The 18,199-nt window shown below is 43.7% G+C and overlaps 2 protein-coding genes across 3 annotated transcripts in view; one reads left to right on the forward strand and one right to left on the reverse strand.

Annotated features, from left to right (window-relative positions):
* Positions 1–5,149: 5,149 nt before the first annotated feature.
* ghsra (growth hormone secretagogue receptor a) lies at positions 5,150–8,166 on the reverse strand. Its single transcript, XM_061843865.1, has 2 exons — positions 6,528–8,166; positions 5,150–5,842 (listed from the first exon to the last, which is right to left on the reverse strand). The coding sequence occupies exons 1-2, from the start codon at positions 7,354–7,356 to the stop codon at positions 5,532–5,534; spliced, it is 1,140 nt and encodes a 379-aa protein (XP_061699849.1). The 5' UTR covers positions 7,357–8,166; the 3' UTR covers positions 5,150–5,531.
* A 2,326-nt stretch (positions 8,167–10,492) lies between these two features.
* Positions 10,493–18,199, forward strand: part of pld1a (phospholipase D1a) — a 33,380-nt gene continuing 25,673 nt past the window's right edge. For both annotated transcript variants that reach the window (XM_061844170.1, XM_061844172.1), the window contains exon 1: positions 10,493–10,649. The gene's annotated coding sequence lies outside the window, so the exon portion shown is untranslated. The remainder of the gene's footprint in view (positions 10,650–18,199) is intronic.

The following is an 18,199-nucleotide window of genomic DNA, read 5'->3' on the forward strand; positions in this document are numbered from 1 at the left end:
TACTAATTTTTTTCTTCTTCCTTGTAGCATGTTTATTTTTAATTTTTATTTTTTTTTGTATGTTAGAACAATTTTTTAAGGCCAGCATTCCTTATCTCTCAATAACCCGTTTTTGAGTATTTCTCTTCCTGTTGTTGGGATTCCGCAGTTATGAAACTTGTAACCAAATACATATGTACTGTCGTTTGTTGTTTTTTTTTTTTTTTTTCATTTTTCATTTCATCTCTGGTTTTGGCCCGCGCTGGCCAAAATCGCCGATGTTCGAGCTTCGAGAAACGCGGAGCGAAGACAAATGTCCCCGCCTTTGGCTCCTTTCGTGTTTCTTCGTTATAATGAAGCGTCTGATCGTTTTTTTAATTTTTTTCTTTTTTTTTCATTTTTTTTTGTTGCTGAAGTGCAGGCTTCACTCAAATGTTCTGACCAAGGGTTCTGTGATGTTATTACGTAACAAGACAGCAGCATTACTATTATTGTTTTTTAATTATTATTGTTGCTATTACTCTCCGAAAAGGACAAAAAAAATACCTTGATCTGTGATTTGTTCTTATTTTCAATAATATGGTTTATGATTGTTGTTGTTGTTTTTTTTTTTTCCTTCTGTTTGTTTATTTTGGGGGCTAAAGCAAAATGTGCCATTGTCGAAACATGTCGCCCCCTAGAGGAGAGGAGGACGGACAAAAGCGAAGGGGCGGGGGAAAAAAAAAAGGCTGAAAACAATCACGCAAGCGACGAGCGCAGGCGGGCAAGTATATTGACGACTTCTTGTTCGGCGTAGCGAGTAGCGGTGAGTGTTTTGTATCCAGTATTTTTATTTTTAATTTTTATTTTTTTGCTAAGAGATGATATACAGTACAGAGATATCTATAGAGCTATTAGAGGAGGTAAGTACACTTACGATTAGCCTAAGTTGAAGCACTTTTATATCACCATGAGCATTATTAGTCTTGATGGGCGGGGGCTGATATATTGATCCAAAACACTACTGGCAGGCTGTTACGTTTGGCGTTCACGTGTAATTTTTTATTTTTGAAATTGTTTTTGGTTTTTTTTTCGCCGTGTCGCGACGCGGGAGTTACGGTTCTTTGAAGGGAGTTTGTTCGCACGCGTGGTGAGTCGCCCCGCTAGTCAAAAGTTAGCGATATGTGGCTCGCAGTGGGGGAAATTTCAAGATGGACGTCAAAACGCGCTTTCGACTGTTGCGTGTGAACTTCGTTTTGCGTTCTCTGAACTTTGGATGTCCTACTTACCGTATTTTCCGCGCTATAAGGCGCACCTCAAGAAAGGCCTTTAATTTTCTCAAAAGTGCGCCTTATAATCCGGTGCGTCTTATACAGTGGTGCCTCGGTTCTCGAACACAATCTGTTCCAGGAGGAACTGAAAACTGAAAAGTTCGAAAACCGAAGCGAGTTTTCCCATTACAATGAATGGAAAATGAAATAATGCGTTCCGAGCCTAAAAATAGTTTTTAAAGCGTTCTTTTTTTTAGCTTTTCCTGATAATAAACAACATAGTAGAAATAGATGTATAGTTTAAATACTTTATATCATAAAATCATTTAAGAAATATATTTATTTTTTGCTTAAAATGTATGCTTTAGTAGTAGAGTACGCTAGGCTGGGAGCGCATTGCCGTATCTGTAGCGACTCGGCCCCCAGCCTTGTAAACTTTTTTTTTTTATTAACAAAAGTGCAGAATAACTTTAAATAAGCAATAATGAGGGTGAAAAAATTTATTTGCACAGAAAGTACGTAACATGATTTTTTTTTTTTTACTTGCAAGTATAGGTAGGGTTAATGGAACAAAAAAAAAGCAATGCACAAAACTGTTTCAAATGTCTTCGGTGGGGGTGACTCGCCCCTTTTTAACAAAGAAAGAATTTAACGTAGACTATTTCTGCAGTCTTTTGAGCACCTTCCTGAAGTGGCTCGTGACAACGTCATTGAAATATTGCAGTCCTCTGCAACATTCCGCTTTACTAGGAGTGACTGAGTTCGACAAAATTATGGCTTTCGTACCGTTTAGCGCAGTTAGCTTTTATTCCACTTGCCTTCTTTGGAGACATGATCGGGGGTTAACATTGCTGGGGTTTTTTCGGGGGTGCGTTCGAAAGCACAATAACAAATCGTCGCGGGTCAGCCGGTCTGGGCGTTTGAATACCAATTTTCGTTCGAAAACCAAAGCAAAAAAAAAAAAAAAAACCTCGAAATTTTCATTCCAAAATTGATTTGTACGAAAAACCCTGGTATACCACTGTATATGGATCAATATTGAGCGCAATGGATCCGTAACGTAACCCCAGTCTTTACTGTAGCGTCTATTCTATGCGCCTTATAATGTGGTGCGCCTTATATATGAAAAAGGTTTTAAATTAGCTATTCCTTGAAGGTGCGCCTTATAGTACGGAAAATACACATTTATTTTTAAACAATTTGGCAAAGGGCAACATGCGCAACATTTCAACTGTAAAAATTTGTCACTTTAATCCCTTTCTGGGACTCTACTGATGACACTCGTCAAGTGTCCAGGGTCCACTCAAAAATAGATCAAATGCAGCACTTCATTTCTTGAAATTGCTGCACATTTCGAAAGGATCCCTTGTACAACATTCCTAGGAAATCACAATGTCCTATCATCAGAATCGGGGGAGCTTTTTTTTTTTTTTTTTTTTTTTTTTTTTTTTTTGAGAACAAAGTCAAGGCCCGGGGGCCAGATCCGGCCCGCCGCATAATTTTATGTGGGCCGCGAAGGCAAACCACGTACGTCAAACCTCCGTGATTCTCGTTCAAATCTGTCCGAAAATTTCAAATCATCAAATCATAAATGATGACGTTGGGGTATTGCAAGTGTTTTGATATTACCAAACGTCAACAACAGTTGGAAAAAAAAAAAATTACCCTTGATTTCTCATTCCAAAAGTAATTGATACATTTCACGTGTCAATGTGATGAGGCGATAAACTATATTTATCGTTTCGTCTGAGGGAAACCGGAACTCCGATGGTCGTCATGGGTGACCTGTTGCCCTCTGGCGCCATTTTGTTTGTTTGGTTGTTTTTTTTTTTTTTCATGCAGAACAAAACTTGGCCCAAAAAATTTGCTGCTGCAACCCGAATTTTCGTCACGAATAGAAATTTAGCTGCTATTTTAGTGACGTGTAGCCACTTCTTGTTCCTCACCTCAGTTCCAATTTAGAGAGAGTGCAAAAAAAATTTAAAAATACAAAAACGTTGAACGGTCGGTAGTGCGGTAAAAGTCCGGAGAAGGTTAAATGAAGTTCACCTTTAAATGTTCGAGTGAATTTTATATTCATCCTGAAATTTCACCGGGAATCTCACTGGCCGATATTTTTTTTTTTTTTGTCACCAGTTGCTCCCCAACAGTTTTTCGTTTTGTTTTTTTTTTATTCCTCCTTATGAGGAGCAACACGAGAAGAGTTGATGGAACAAAAGGGGGAATGAAATGTCCAGTTCTTAAGCGGCCCATTTAGCGCAGCGGGTCCCCCCCCCACCCGCCTCCCCCCCTGTTTCGTTTTGATTTTTGTGTCCATGGAGCAGCACAAAACACACACACACTTGTGCCTTGTTTTTATTTTAAACTTTTGGGGTTTGTATTTTTTTTTTTTTTTTTAAACAGCAATTTGAGATTTTTTTTTTTTTTTTTGGGGGGGGGGGGTTGAGCGATTGGCCACAGATTGCGGAGACGCGAAAACAGCAAACAAATTGAAAAGTGTATTTTTTATCTCACAATTTTAAGAGCGAACATTCCAGGCTGTCACGGTCTATGAATTTGAGATTTTTTTTTTTTAGAAAGTCATGCTTTTCTTCTTCTTGTATTGTAAATGTTAGACAATTTCATATGCATTATATAAAAAAAGAAACTGCCATATCAATTTTAATGTATAGTTTTGTTTTTGTTTGTTTTTTCTTTTTTTTTTTGCAAATACTACCCTATGTATGTAAGACGTAACTGTATCGGTAGCGTATATATAATATATTTATGCCCAATAAATGTTAATTTTTTTTCTGAAATTGATTACAGGTGCTTATTTTGCTGTGTGCTGTCACAATATGTAGCGTATTAATACCAATTTTGGGGGGGGATTTACAGCAGGTTTTTTTTCACTTCAAAGTTTATCGACGTTTTTTTTAGACGCGGTTATGTCTACGTCACAACTTGGTGGATTGCGTAATTATTTGAAATGTTTACGCTCCGCTCACATCGGCACGTGGCCCACACATAACGAAGAATGTCAACAATAACAAAAAAATTAAGTCAAAAAAACAAATTAAACACGTTTACACCTTTAATGGCCGCAAAGCATTTATTTACAAGAAGACAAAATGTGCACATATAATAAGGCATATTGAAGGTCACAATATTAAATACAACCAGCACAAAATTCTGCCTTTAGAATCACGACAATGCTCACAAAACGACGTCTTTAAAACATTAACATTATTCAAAACGAGAGAGACGTTTTATATACAATGGATCAGTTTGACTCGTGTTTCAGGACATTTACATTATTTATGAAACAATATGGAATGGTAATTACAAAATGCGGACGTTATTCTTTCCAGCTTGGGGACATTTTGCGACGTGACTGCAAAACGTTCCAACCAGCTAGAAAAAGCAAAAAAAAAAAAAAAAAAACACCTTCAAGACTTTAAGACTGACTCATCTTCCAAATGTGGAAATAAAAAAAAAAAAAAAATAGCCCTGTAAAGTCTGCCTAGCAACAAGTGACCTCACCAGACGATTTGAGGAAGATGTCTGTTTACACATTCTGTAAATAATTTCAAATTGGTGTTGTTTACAACATTGCCCATAATTTCCTTCATTTTTATATCAATATTCATAGAAGAGTGCTTTAAAAAAATGTCCAATGAGTATGTATAATTTTATGAACGATCCATCCGTTCAGTTTATTTCAATGATAAAACGATTTATTCTCATTTTCTCCATTTTATAAATTACAATTTACCAATGCAATACAATAAATTCACATTTCAGCTATTTTATTTTATTTATGTACAATCAATAACTTAAATTCAGATCAATTAATACATATATTTTAGGTAACAGAGGACAAAACTTACATGAATTGGCAAAGAAAATTGTAAAATTTATTCGAATTTCACATCTGGGGATCAGCAAAAAGATTATTTCAAGATTCTTCATGTATAATTTTGAAGTTTTAGAAGTTCCACTGCACAATAATGCCACAAAATGGCATGAAATAATAGAACACGCACAAACAGCGAAGTCACGACTTCTACAGCGCTCTGGTTGTCCTTCACAAAAGAAATAGTGCAGGACTCGAGGAACGTTTTATTCTGCCAAGTCTCAAAAACTGTTCGTGCGACAAGTGTGCAAGCGATGAGCACATCTGCTTTATTTCGGAAGTCGTCGGTTCGAATCCTGGCTGCGTTTTCATGCGCGGGTTACTTCGAATGAGGCTATTCGGTACAGTGCAGACTAAATTGTCCATAAGTTATGAATGTTTATCGATGTGCCGGCCCACCCGAGGCTTTAGAAGCCGACGCTGGATTCCATCCAGCCGTCCGCCACGGCCTTCAGCGCGCTGGTGGTGCGGGTCCGAGGCAGCCGCTGGCCGCCCAGCCCGAAAAGCCGCGCCGCCGCCCCGCGGTACTTCCAGGACATGGTGTTGTACAGGATGGGGTTGATGGCGGCGCTCAGGTAGAAGAGGACCACCGACAGCAGGCTGCAGTGCTCGGACAGCGCCGACAGCAGCGGGGACGGCGCGTCCAGCGAGCGGAACTGCAGGTAGCGGCACACGTGGAAGGGCAGCCAGCACAGGACGAAGGCCAGGACCACCACCACTAGACGGGAGCAGGCACAGGAAACCTTTACTTTCTACCGTTTTTTTATTCAAACCTTTATGCACCCGAGGCGGTTGAGAACAGGTCAGCGGGTTCACTTGGTCGTAGATTTATTGGTTCTTTTTTGGGGAGCAAATGCTCACTTTAGGGGATTAAAGAAGGCAATCATATCCATCTTCAGTTATTCACGGATTTTCGCTGTTATCGAGGCTTTATTGCAAAAGGAGCGACTCGTCGCGGAGGATAAAGAATACGACGGAAAACATCTCAATTATCGAATGATCCCATTTACAAACAAAAACATTTGCCGCTGGACGAACGGAGTCACGGTGGGCAAACGTTTAATGGATGAAACTTGTGCGGTTCACTACTAATCACTGCTTTTGTCGAGGCGGGAACCAATTCACGTTTGCGTGATTTAAAATGGCCAATTAGTGTTTAGTTTTCAACTTTTCAATTTTGAAGCCCCATTCAAGAACCCATTCAGTTTGTATCTCGAGGTTCCGTTGTCTATGCTATGCTGTGGATCTATATCGGTGGATGTTGCGCCACCGTTTGTGTTGGAATATGCTAGTTAGTCTATGGTGGTCTTTAATCTCTAAAATTGAGTATCTGTACCGCGTGAGTGGTTTTGTTACTTTTTACATGGGTCAGTACAAGGTACATGGGCATGCGTGAAACCCACCCAACATCTTGACGGTCTGCCGGTTGCTCTTCTCCCGGTGCGCCGCGCACGAGCCGATGTTGGTCTCGCGATGGCGCCGCCGCAGACGGCGCCCAATGAGGCTGTAGAGCACCGTAAGGCAGAAGACGGGCATGAAGAAGAAGACGGAGCTCAGCCACACCATGGCGCCCATCAGGCCCGACTCCACGGCGTAGTGCGTCATCTTGCACTCCCGCGTGTCCTCCTCCGTTGCCGTCGTCTCGGTGCCGTTGGCGCTGAAGCCGGGCTGGTCCCGCTCCACGCCCACCATGACGAAGACCGGCCCCGCGCTCGCCAGGGCCACGCACCACAGGAGCAGGATGAGCCCGCGCACCCGCCGCTTGGTCACCAGGGCCTTGGCGCGCAGCGGGAAGCAGATGGCCACGTAGCGCTCCACGGACAGCGCCGTGATGCTCAGGATGGTCGAGTAGGTGCTCGACTCGGACACGAACTGGAAGAGCTTGCAGAGCGCGTCGCCGAGGCGCCACGGCCGGTAGCGCCACATGCGGTACAGGTCCAGAGGCATGCACAGGAAGATGAGCAGGTCGGACGCGGCCATGCTGCACAGGTACAGGTTGGTGGTGGTGCGCATGTCGCGGTACTTGCCCACCACCACGATGGTCAGGACGTTGCCGGTCACGCCCACCGCGGAGAGCAGCGCGCACGCCGCGGTGATGAGCGCGAGCAGGGGCGGGCTGTAGTAGTTGAGCGGGGGCGGATCCGAGCCGAGACCCGGCGGGCTGGCGTTCCGCATCTCGTCCCGGGTGTAGTTGGCGGGGAGCCACGCGGACGGCTCGGGTCCCGGGGGCATCCTGGCTCGGAGTTCCGGCTCACATCAGTCCCGCTTAAAACTCTCTGCGGGAAATCGTCCGTGAAGGGAGAAAGGTTTTGTTATGCATTCCACTTATGAGACTTGCTCTAGTCCCGAAAGGAAATCCGAACCCGGGAGCCCAAAATCGCCATCGTGACAATTTTAATGAGGGTTTGTTACTTATTTACGTTCATTTCCAATGACAACGGTGCTGTGCGTAAAACCAATTTCCGGTTCGCAGAGAACGGCAGGCCCTCCCAGACGCATCCCAATTAATTGGAAATCATCACCAAGTCGGCGCCAAGATTATTTTAGACACTTTCAAGATTTTTAAAAGAGCGCCAATCGCGCGTCAAACTCAAGTCCGGTTCAGAGAGCAGCATCCGTGCGCAAAAACTATATTTTGTTTTTAAGCCCTTCGGGTCACATAGAGGGAGAAAGGAAGTCCATTTAGTGAATCCCCAGATTGCTTCGAGCACAAATGTGCGTTCTGGATGGTTCCGACACAGTTTGCTAATTAAAAAAAAAAAAAAAAAAAGTGAAATAGTCATGAATTAGTCCTCGGGTGGAGGGGGAAAAGCGAGTGCGCTCCAAAAAGTCATCCGAGCACAACAACGGCCATGGTGAACACAAAGACGGTGCGAGGGAAAGGAGGCGAGACTTTGATCCAAGCCACCAACACGACGCGGATTCGACGCATCGTTAGCATGTAGCATGTAGCACGGGTGAGGGATTGACCCAGTTCTCCGCCTTCCTGCTGCTGCTGCGTCCGACATGTGCTTGCAGGCGGAGGCTTGTGCGCTAATAACAAACGCGGGTCCGGCGCAAAGGGGAAAAGGGAGGGAAGGGTTAAGGGCGAGTGCGGCGCCGCGGCGCCACCTACAGGCCGCGCTGCGCAGTGATCGATGACTCAAGTGACTTCGTGTTTATGTCGCTTGCAGCTTGTGCACAACTTCTGCTTCCGCGAGAGGAAAACAATTGAGTGGAAGTTGAAAATGAGGAACAACAATTGCCACCAATCTGTTTTCAATGTTTATTTATTCTAATACCCCCCCCCCAAAATACAATTATTTTTTTAAAAATGTCATAATTTCGCAAAGCTCGTTTTCTGCAGTTGAAGTTTTCGCACTTCAGCGTCAATTTTAGAAGATTTATGGCCGTCACCCTGCTTCCTTTTTAGTACAATTTACACCACAGGTGTCCAACTCAGGGCTGAGGGGCCACAACCGGCACACCACATCAGTTTAGATGGCCCGCGCGAGCAAATCAAATGAGTCGACTTCATGCTCCTGGCTAAAATAGCAACATTGCAAAAACGTCTTCTTCGCTTTTAAAGATGTGGATTGCTCACATTTTTCCCGGTATTCCCATTTAAAAATAAATTCAATTAGCTTTTTTTTTTTTTACTGGCTGCTGATCATTTTGTGTGTGTGTGTGTGTGTGTGTGTGTGTGTGTATCTTCTGATTGAACATTTACTGAATGTGTGTCAGCAGTCATGAGGGAAACCATCCGAAACAGGATCAGTTATTGACGAACCACAACCACACCTATTTTATTGATTCATGTATTAATTCACCATTTTCAGTGTTCACTGTTTAACCGAATATATTTCCGTGCCTCAAATATGGACCTGAAGGCGTAAAAAATATGTACGGTGTCACTGTGTAGCACGGCCACGCCCACACCATTTGAGAGCAGGGAGAACTGCTTGATTTGTCACCATTTTGTCTCATTTTATATTCAGTACCTGCCATTTTTTTTTTATTACTTCTTTAATCGTTCAAATTTGGCAGGCTTGTTCACAACACCCCCGCGGCCCGTCAAATGTGCAAAGTGCACGGCGGCGTCACGCCTGTTTGCACGGACCCACAGGTGAATACTTCGTGTCCATGCGCTACTTCCTCTTCCTTCAGCACAATACTTCGATTGTGTACTGTATGAATCGAGCCGTTTTCGACAAAGAGTGAATCACGTCGGTTTAGCCGTTAACCGGGGAGGCGACGCTTTTTACCGTTCGGATGGGCACATCGTGCCTTAAGTCTATATTGTTATCACCGAAGCCTTTGCACTGTTCACCGGTGGGCGTATTGTTTATCTTTATGGGCCGCAGCTTGGCGAAGCGAGACAAGGCGCAGGGAAGTCGTAAGACGCACCGGGAGGGGATTTTAAAGCCTTTTTCTTTGCTTTTTTTTTTTTTTTTACAAGGAGTATTTTCGTCATATATTAGGTATGTAGCTCCCAGAATATTTTATGTATTGTATGTTTGTGTAGCGAGCAAGAATCAACTGTCTCCTTGAGATTGAAGTCACATAACGCGAGTAGCTTCTATTGCCACACACTGAGGCTTTTTCCAAATATGTATTTGAAATATAGACACCCCATATATTTGTATTTCGCACACATTTGTTCCTTTGCGTGGATATAATGTGGGGCAATGGAAGTCATTTTGTAAGAGTTGTTGCAAGGGTGTGGATCTCAGGTTAAAGTTTTAAAGGAGGCCACAGTTGGGGTTGTGCAGTACACACTTTTATACACGGGGTGGCGGAAGAGAAGCAAAAATAGAGCATTTTTGCTTTAGTACTATTTTTTTCACCCCCAGTGTATTAATAACTTTAACAATTAAATAACTCTACTCCTATTATTAGGAAAATTACTACTACTAATATTACCTCGAGTAGCGCTACTGCTGCTTCAACTACTATTGCAAATATTTTTGGGAGTCTTCTAGAAGTTGAAAATACTGCATGACATATAATTCACAATTATAAAAACAACAATTGGAATAACTTTTTTTGGTCAATTAAATGTCGACACGCGTTGGTTAGTAGGTATTAGTATCGTTCAGTGATTTTTCTGTTAGTTGACACGTACACAGAAATCTGTAATCTAAACATAATTATAGGATTTAAATGAAAACAACGATGTGGGCAAAATAAAAGCGAGTTGAGCCAATGACGTCAAATCGACTCCAGTCTTCTCCTTTCCCATTGGCTCCGCCCCATTCCTCAGCATTTGACTCCCCGGGAAGAATCGCTCTTACCGATTGGTTGAAACGCCGAACGCTCCCGCTTTCTCGTCTGCGATTGGCTAAGAGTTTCTCGCCACGCCCATTTGGAGAAAGCCATCGGAGTTGACTCTTTGCTGGTTGTCACACTTTTCCCGACAACCGCAAGTGGACGGAGAAACTGCTGCGTTCTTCACTTTTATCGTGTTTTTCCTCTTTTTTTTTTATCCTCAAAAAGTTGCCCGACCTCGAGCAAATATGTGGACTTGGCGTCCGCGGGAAGAGCAGGTGTGTGACGTTTTACTCGCTTTTTCGTTTGTTTCCATTTGTGTCTTTTTTGGGGGGGGATGACGAGCATTCAAAATGGACACCTTACCGCCTCCAAATCCTTTATGTCCATTTTGCTGCTGTTCCTCTTTTGTATATTATTGTTGTTTGTGTGCGGTACTGTCATGAGAAGAGGATTGTGTAAGATTCCACAGGTGTTTGCGGGCACACAGTGGGGAAAGTGGAGCTGCTGGAATGTCATTGGGAACATTGGAATATTGCAGTACGGTAACACGTTCTCAACTCATCCTCAGTTTTCACTCGGCCGTGTCATTCCGTGTTTTGTCCCAACAGCATCCTCTGTTTTTGTTTTTCACTCATTCCCAAAACAGGTGACACTGTACCCTAGTGGTTAGCACAGCTGCTTCGCGGTTCCGAAGTTCAGGGTTGAATCCAGGCTGCGATTTGCATGTTCTGTCCCTTTGACTGCCTCTGGTTCTTCTTCTTCTTGTTCTGCATCTTCTTCTCCTCCTCCTCCTTTCCGCTTGTCCCATTAGAGGTCTAAGCCATCCACCTTTTCTTTGGTCTTCCTCTCGCTCTCTTGCCCGGCAGCTCCATCCTCAGCACCCTTATCCCAATATAGACCACGTGACTACATCTGGTGGCCATGTTGGATGGGTTCACTCTACTGACGCGCCGTTCTCTCTGTCGCTTTTCGCATACAGACTGGAGTTACACAAATGTTCGTACGGCTGTTAAAAAGTGACGCATGATGGCTAAAACGACTGTAAAGTTATCGGTGCTCATTAGTTGTTGTTTCAAGAAACCGTTAGGACAGGAAGTGCGCTTTGAGCGACAATTTCGACCCATACGCCTCGGAGAAACACAAACGGAGCACACAAGTGTGGGCGCCGGTAACCTATCCGGTCATTGTCAACTATCTCCTCTTCTCGACAAGCGATTATAACGTGGACCGACTAAAGAATTACAAAGGTCTGGAGGCCTACAAGTAATGCATCAATGGCTGGGTTCATCATGCGGCGGTAACCATTGTTAGCAACCTGTCTCCCCTCATTGCTAAGGTTAGTTTACCGCACGATGGAATTTAAATATGTAGCGTGTGATTACAGTCAGCGTTGTGTTAAATTACGTTGATTGTACCAACGAAAGAGGTGTACATTTCTTATTTTCGTTTTTGTCCCAAGCGGAGCCCGCACCTCTTTCTCCATTTCCACGGCTACATTTTTAACTCAACTCACAGAAAAGCTAGCGACGCGGTAACTCGTTTTTGCAAACTCATGATAATGAAAGGGAAAATGCAGATTTTGGAGACATGCGTTGCATTCAAACGCGAGTATTGTGCTTGGCCGCTCGATCGGCCCTGCTAATACGAGACAGTCTCAGAAGTACATTTTCAACAGGTACACCGTAACTCGGGATTGTGGGCTGCACTCCCTTGACGTAAATACTCAGTGATGTCATAATTTCCGTTAGTAAAAATGTCGGCGTCCAACCGGAGCTCGTACAGTATGCGACGGTGATCTTGTTTTTAGCTACTTGGAACTTGTTTATATCAAGCTGTTGTTTTCATAAAAGTGTAAAAACAATACCAACTGCTATGATGAATACACAAGAGTCCTCCGCCTTGATAAATGACGTGACGTTTACGTCGATGTGCGTATGTCACGTGGCTTTTCCGATTAAATATAATGCACAAGTATGCGGCCGATTACAACAGATCACGTTACGTGTAAGCAGTTGACCAGAGAGGTTGCGTCGGAATGAATACAATCCGAATGATTCCAGGACTATGGAATAGCTAACAAGGGCTGTTCTGTCCCTCTAAGACCAGTTCCAGAGTTTGCATGCAATCAGTCGAATTCGTCCGCAGCGAGGGTTGGACTCTGCCAATGCCGCCTTTCGTCACCGATTCCGTTCATGAACTTTTTCCACAGAATTTCCGGGTGCAACATGGGTGTTGGCGACCGAGCGTGAAATTTGCACCTCCAAATCTGAGACCGTGGTCCTCAGTCGGGAAAAGGGAATGAGATCCCGCCCCAAGTGGAGGAGTTTATGTATCTCGGGGTTCTTGTGCACGAGTGAGGGAAGAATGGAACGGATTGAGCGTCTGCAGTGAAGCGGATTCTGTATCGATCTGTGGTGGTGAAGGAGCGTTTGCGAAAGGCCAAGCTCTCGATTTACCGGTTGATCCAGATTCCTAGCCTCGCCTTTGGTCAGTTAACTGTGGGTTGTGACCCGACGAACGAGATTGCAGGTATGAGCGGCCAGATTGTGTTTCCTCTGGAGGGCTCTTCATTAAAGTCAGTGTGAGAGGTTTGCTCCTCGGCATCGAGAGGAGCCAGATGAGGCATTTGGAGCATGCGGCTAGGATTTTCCCGAGGTGCCGTTAAGGTGTTCCGAGCTCGTCTCAGGCCCTGGGAATTTTTTTACTTCCTCTCTTGAAAAGTTCCCCCCGCAATTGAGTTTTACATGTTATAAGTCATATTAACGATGGAAAAAGGTTTGAAATCATTTCTATTGGTTTCATTTCCACATATCACAAAAGCCTTCCGTTTGAACTGGACTTTGAAGACTTTTCATATCCACGGTACCAAGAATTTCAAGTCAAAGTTATTGCTTTTTTTTTTTTTAGCGTGTAAATGAAAGTTGTTGAAAAGCATGTCCTCTCGACTTTTGTTCACATATTCTACGTGGTTTTAAATGACCTTTTAAAAAAAACGCAGTGCTTTTCATACTCTCTGCTGCGTTACGGTTACCAGGGTGTCTCCGAAAGCGGTCTGGACGCGAGCAACAAGCTTTGAGTTTTGGCTCCCTCACGGTCACGGTGACACGAGCGTTGACAAAAAAGACGGTGCGAGCGGTTCCCGCCGACTCCCTCCCTGGCACAATGGAGCCTTGTGTCGGCGCCGCCGCGGTGACGGCCATGACCGCTCCCTCGTCGTCGCCGGCGCCTCCTGGAGCGTCCCTGTCACCCCCCCACCCCTCTTTTCCCTTGGATTAGATAATAGGCAGCTTTAGTGTGGGCAGAAAGAGAGGTGTCACAGACCTCCTCTCTCTCAATCCTTCTCTTATTCCTCCATATTCTCCGTTTGTACCATCTGCACCACAAGGCGCTTGGCACGGCGTGCTCCGTTAACATTACATTAACGGGCTTTGCGTTGTGTTTATGGATCAATGTGCGATTGTGCCACTATGTAAAGCACACTCGGCTCTTATTGACAGAATCTGGCACGTGTGTTCGCCATGACCTGATGAAGACACACTCTGAAATCATTGAGGGAGCTACACCGTAAAACGCACCAGTAGTCATTATTTTGGACCCTATCGACCGAGAAATAGTCATATCAGTTCAACGTAGAACATGTCCCGTTAAACCGCTGTATGGAATTCTCCTCAGTGCCGTAGCTCAGTTTCAGTGTGTTGTCAGTCTTATGGAAAAAGTGTTGCTAGACGGTATGTTTTCACGCGCCTTACGGTAAATTACTGCAATTCCCGGCCTACAGAGCGCACCTGGTTATAAGCCTCACCCAGTGCATTTGTAAAGGAAATACCATTTGGTACATACATACGCCGCAGCTGTGTAAAAACCGTATGTGCCCACATTGAAATGAGAGATATTTACAAAGACGGCACACAGAGAGTGTAACACTAGCACCGCCGTGGTAATGCTAGCAACGCTGCGCTAATGCTAGCAACGCCGTGCTAACACCAGTGCCACGCTAACAGGTCCGTTTTAAAAAAAAAAAAAAAAAAAAAAAACAACAACATACCAGTAAAAATCACTGAGACATGGCAGTAACACGCTAAGTGCAGCGTTAACAGGGCCCGACCGGTAAAAGTCACTTCCTCGGCACATATATTCCACCGGTCTCACTCTTATCTTTTCCGCTCGAGTGCCTCCATACGGCCGTAAGAAAAAAAATGCGCAAATTAGCCGCATCACCGCATAAACCGCAGGGTTGAAAGCGTGAAAAAAAGTCACGGCTTATGGGCCGGAAATTACGGGAAATGACGTGAAAAATGTCAAAGCTCAGTTGAAATCCGGAGAAAGTATTTTCCGGAAAACACAAAGCAAAAGGCACCCATTGCTTAATTGAATTACAATTATTAAAACTATGCACATGTCAAAGCTACAGGTGGCGTTTTTTACTCATACTTAAAAATAATTTTTTAGCCAATCAGAATTCTGAAGAAAGTCATTTCTGAAAACCACTTAAAGTCACAAATGTACACAGATTGAAGGTGGAATTTTCACGCTGGGAGTCTAAATTGAAGTCAAGTAAATGCTGATGTGATTTTATTTATAAACGGTATTTACGGTCTCGGTATCACATCATGGCGGTTGTGTGTCTCGATCCTTTTTAAAGGCTCAGTACTGCGTGGCAAGAGACTCTTTTAATTCCCGGCGTCCTGCCATCCTCCTCGCGTCTTCTCCCACTCAACATGTTTCTTCTTTTTTTTTTTTTTTCCCTCCCATCCTGGCCGCCGATTTCCTCCGCGTGTGCATTTCAGCTAAGTGACATTTAAGAAGCGCTGTTAATATTCATACGGCAGGCTGCCCGCCGCCTCTTTAAACGTCACCATGACAACGGGACAGGAAGCAGGAAGTCAGAGACGGCAGTGATAACGTGTTTTTTTTTTTTTTTTTTTTTTTTAAATAATCTCACCTCGACCGCGATGGACTGCCAGGTTGCACGGCTGCACCTTTTTTTTTAAATTCTTCTTCTTTGTGTGCTGATCGGACAACGGTGTGTACGTGCAAACACCGAGACCTCGCCCGGCATTCCTGCACCCCCTGCAGTTAACCTCCGTGTGGGTCTTGCTGACGGGAGGTCACGGTTATTCTGAGGGCTGAGATAACGCAGGACTGCACTATCATAAATAATTGCATCACGACTAAAAGTGGCTTCGCCTCGCCCCTTTTTTTTTTTTTTTTTTTTACAACCCTGTGACAGTCATCGTCTTGTTCAACCCATGCCAAAGTTATGATCTTCCTGGTATTTCCAGTTATTCATTTAAGCAGATGTCAGTCATTAATATTTGCTGGTTTCCAACTTTTATTTATTTTCTGCTTTAAAAAAAAAAAAAAAAAAACGCTGACGATTAACAGCAGCCTCTATGGTCCGCCATTGTAATAAACAAATTGTAATAAACTTGTGCTAAATAACAATGCTAGCCACAACTGCTAACGTAATGGTGTGATGTTGTGCGCTATAATAGGGAGAGGGCGTGGAAGCGCACACTTATTTTGAAATTAAGGCAGCACGTGCTCTGGCATATATTCTTAATTTCGTTCTTTTCAACGCTATTACTGATATAAGGAATTGGGTGTTTAATAATTGCAAACAACTAATAACTGCTAGAGGCACAGTGGCATCAGCTGTAAAGTGTTGGCCTCACAGTTCTGAGGACACGAGGTCAATCCCGGACCCGCCTCTGTGGAGTTTGCATGTTCTCCCCGTGCCTACGTGGGTTTTCTCGTGGCACTCCGGTTTCCTCGCACATTCCAAAAACATGCGACATTGATTGGACACTCTAAATTGCCTCTCGGTGTGATTGGGAGTGCGGCTGTTTCTCTTAATGTGCCCTGCGATTGGCTGGCGACCAGTTGAGGGTGTACCCAGCCTCCTGCCCATTGACAGCTGCGATAAGCTCTAGCACTCCCCGCAACCCTTGTGAGGATAAGCATCTAAGAAAATGGATGGATGGATAACAACAACTAACATCTGAAAACTATTGCTAGTGCAGTAACTGCTAACAACTACTTCTATCAACCGCTAACAACAACCATCCATCTATCCATTTTCTTTGCCGCTTATCCTCACGAAGGTTGCGGGGAGCGCCGGAGCCTATCCCAGCTGTCAACGGGCAGGAGGCGGGGTAGACCCTGAACTGGTTGCCAGCCAATCACAGGGCACATGGAGACAGACGGCCAATCACACCTAGGGGCAATTTAGAGTGTCCAATTAATGTCGCATGTTTTTGGGATGTGGGAGGAAACTGGAGTGCCCACGTGGGGGGAGGACATGCAAACTCCACACAGGTGGGTCCGGGATCGAACTTGGGTCCTCAGAATAGTGAGGCCAACGCTTTACCAGCTGAATCACCGTGCTGCCCTAACAACAACCAATTACAATAATTTTGAACAACTAAAAACAACTACCAGTACCGACAATTTTAACATCAATTGCATCTACAACAGTTGCTACCAAAAAATGACCAAATCTTAATTCTTAATCGTAGCATGTTGAAAAAAGGACCGTCCAAAACCTGCTACTACAATACAACTCCTGAGAACTACCTAGAAAGACCAATGAAAACATTTCCTCACAACTACTAGCAATAATTTCTGCCACAACTGACTGTCAACAACTAATTACAACAATCGCTAACAACTGCCGTCAACGTGCTATCAACTGCTCGGCACGACTTTGAACAACTGCTAGCAATAAATACCAACAATTGCTTAAAAATAAACTACTCCTAGCAACAAGTACTCCCTGCTACAACAATTACTGCGAACATCAGCTGCTAACAGTCACTTCAATTGTTGCCCAGATGAATAAATCTTCAAAGAGATGAAGTGTCTGAATGACAACGCTCGCTGTGACAGACTTGTAGCGACTCTTCAGACGCTCGACGCGTGTCCTGACGTGTCTGCGAGTTGGGAATGTTTACTGTCAAGTCATTAACTGTTGCCGTTTGTTCTCGCGTGATATTCAGGAATATTTCAAATGGGTTGTCGGCCTATCGAGTCTTCGATATTCATTAAAAAAATATACTGTATAACATATGAATAAGCGTCCGCTTTCCAGTGCATTCACTGACAAATTTCCAATGCACGTGTTAAAATATACTCCATTTTCCATCTCGTTACATAAATGAATTTGTGTAAATACTATATTATAACTTGTCCGGAAACATCACACCTTAGCTCTCCAGCTAATAACTGCTAGCAACAACTACTGTACTAACAAGTGCTAAAAATAAACGACAAACATCTACTACTACCACCAAAACTGCTATAAAATACAAACAGGATCCCTAACAACAATGGCTACTTTAACAACTAGTAAAACAATCACTGACAACTACTCCATGTACTGTATTTCTACACCAGCAACTGCTAACTGCATCTACTATTAACAACAAGCAAACCAATTGCATCTAACCACCGGTACTAGTAACTACAGCTCTAACTACTAAACGACTATGTGAGTGCTACTGCAACAACTTCTAACAATGACTACAAACTGTAATTTTTACAACTACAGTGAATACTCGGTCCTCGAACGTCTCTTTTCTCGAAAAAAATCGGTTTTCCAAGGAAAATTTCGAGATTAGTTTTTTTTTTTTTTTTGCTTCTGTTTTTTGCTTCGAGCGAAAATCTGTACCCGAACGCACTGCGACAAGACCCGGAAATAACACAACACGGGGGGCCCGACCAGCTGATCCACGACGCGCGTTGTTACTGCATATATAATATATATGTATAACGCAGCCTCTGAACGCAGACGTGGGAAAAATATCGATTCGGTTTTTCGAACAAA

The sequence above is a fragment of the Syngnathoides biaculeatus genome, chromosome 15, assembly GCF_019802595.1.
Source record: "Syngnathoides biaculeatus isolate LvHL_M chromosome 15, ASM1980259v1, whole genome shotgun sequence".
NCBI lineage: Eukaryota > Metazoa > Chordata > Actinopteri > Syngnathiformes > Syngnathidae > Syngnathoides > Syngnathoides biaculeatus.

Bases quoted from the DNA above. Each gene is read 5' to 3' on its own strand.
- ghsra (XM_061843865.1), bottom strand. From the start codon at position 7,356: ATGCCCCCGGGACCCGAGCCGTCCGCGTGGCTCCCCGCCAACTACACC. The intron at 5,843-6,527 runs GTGGGTTTCACG...GCTCCCGTCTAG, and splicing joins GCAGACCGTCAAGATGTTGG to TGGTGGTGGTCCTGGCCTTC.